The sequence below is a fragment of the Orycteropus afer genome, unplaced genomic scaffold, assembly GCF_000298275.1.
Source record: "Orycteropus afer afer isolate SDZICR_OR568_19922 unplaced genomic scaffold, OryAfe1.0 scaffold00085, whole genome shotgun sequence".
NCBI lineage: Eukaryota > Metazoa > Chordata > Mammalia > Tubulidentata > Orycteropodidae > Orycteropus > Orycteropus afer.
In genome coordinates, this window is record NW_006921672.1 from 9,759,052 (window position 1) to 9,760,468 (window position 1,417).

Consider the following 1,417-nt stretch of genomic DNA (forward strand, 5'->3'; position numbering starts at 1 on the left):
CTTTCTTTTTCTTTTTCTTTTTTTTTTTTAAGAATCTAAAAACAACAGCTGTGCAAGAAAATGGATAAATAGCAAAATATTCAAAGGACTTAGTAGTAGTATTTTTTAGGGTAGTATTTCTGTGGGTAGTAAACTCATTAAAAGTTGGCCATGAATCCATAGTGACCATATATAACATGCTAAAAATATTTTGAAGGGGAACAATACTAAAACTTGCAGTGTTTGGTCTTAGATTGTGTTCCCACAGGAGCAGTTCAAGAAACAGGGCTTTGAGAACAAGTTTACTTAGGATATAATTCCAAGAACCTCTGTAGGAAACTTGGGAAGTGAGCCAAAGAAGGGGGGGGGGAAGAAGCTAATACAGAGTGGATTAAAGAACAGATTGGAATCCCTAAGTGGTGTAAATGACTAATGCACTCAGCTACTAATTAGGGAGTTCTGGTGGCATTGTGGGTAAGGCATTTGGCTGCTAACCAGAAGGTCAGCAGGTCAAAACCACCAGCTGCTCCATGGGAGGAAGAGGGGGCAATCTACTCCAGTAAAGAGTTATAGCCTTGGAAAGTCAATGGGAATCACTATTAGTTGGAATCAACTCAATAGCCTTGTGTTTTGCTAGGTAAAAGGTTGGAGATTTGAGTCTACTCCGAGGTGCCTTGGAAAGAAGACCTGGACATCTACTTCCAACAACAATAAAAAGGACCCACTGAGAACACTATGGAGTACAGTTCTACTCCAGCACTCATGAACTGATAACTGGTGGTAGAGAGCAGATTATTCCTGTGAAAAGCTTGGACTCATTCCCACTGAGGGCCTCTGGAAAACACACTTCTCGTGACAGGAGAAGCAGCCAGCATTTATCCACAAACTCCCATCGATTGGTTCAAGGCTGCTTCTGAGGCTGTAACTATCCTACATTGGCCTGCCCAGAGCTTGCTCCTTCATCTAGAGAATGTCGTCAGCCAGAGTCCCAGCTGCTTGCTGTAAGAAAGCATCCTTCTGTACCAGAATGGAGAGCACTGAGCAAATAAAGGTGGGACCCTTTTTCTCCAGAGAAGAACAGCAGAACAATTGAAACAATTGACATCTGAGGATGACAGTTCAAGGAGGAAAAATAATGCAATACCATGCATTTGTATTTCTATGACTGGAAAGTTATGATTTATTTAAGAGGCAAGAGGAAATTTGGCAGAGAACAAATATTGTTATTGGGGTTTTAGTTGGCAAATTTCAGAGGAAATTCATAGTTTGTGTTGATTTGGGAGAGAGAGAGAAACGTGGGAGAAGCAGTGTATTTGGAGGCCAAATTCAGTCTAAGAATGAGTGGCACTGAGGTTTCACAGTGGGCTGCACATGATTCAGCTCACAGGTGAACAAAAGAAGATTGTTGATGAAAAGCAGTTGGACGCAGGTCAGAGTG

At 41.6% G+C, this 1,417-nt stretch overlaps 1 protein-coding gene across 1 annotated transcript in view; it reads right to left on the reverse strand.

Annotated features, from left to right (window-relative positions):
- Nucleotides 1-942: 942 nt before the first annotated feature.
- The window catches only part of LOC103198060 (keratin-associated protein 4-11-like), a 17,974-nt gene continuing 17,499 nt past the window's right edge, over nt 943-1,417 (reverse strand). The window contains exon 3 of the mRNA XM_042781112.1: nt 943-1,016. Coding sequence (XP_042637046.1) covers nt 943-1,016 — 74 coding nt within the window. The remainder of the gene's footprint in view (nt 1,017-1,417) is intronic.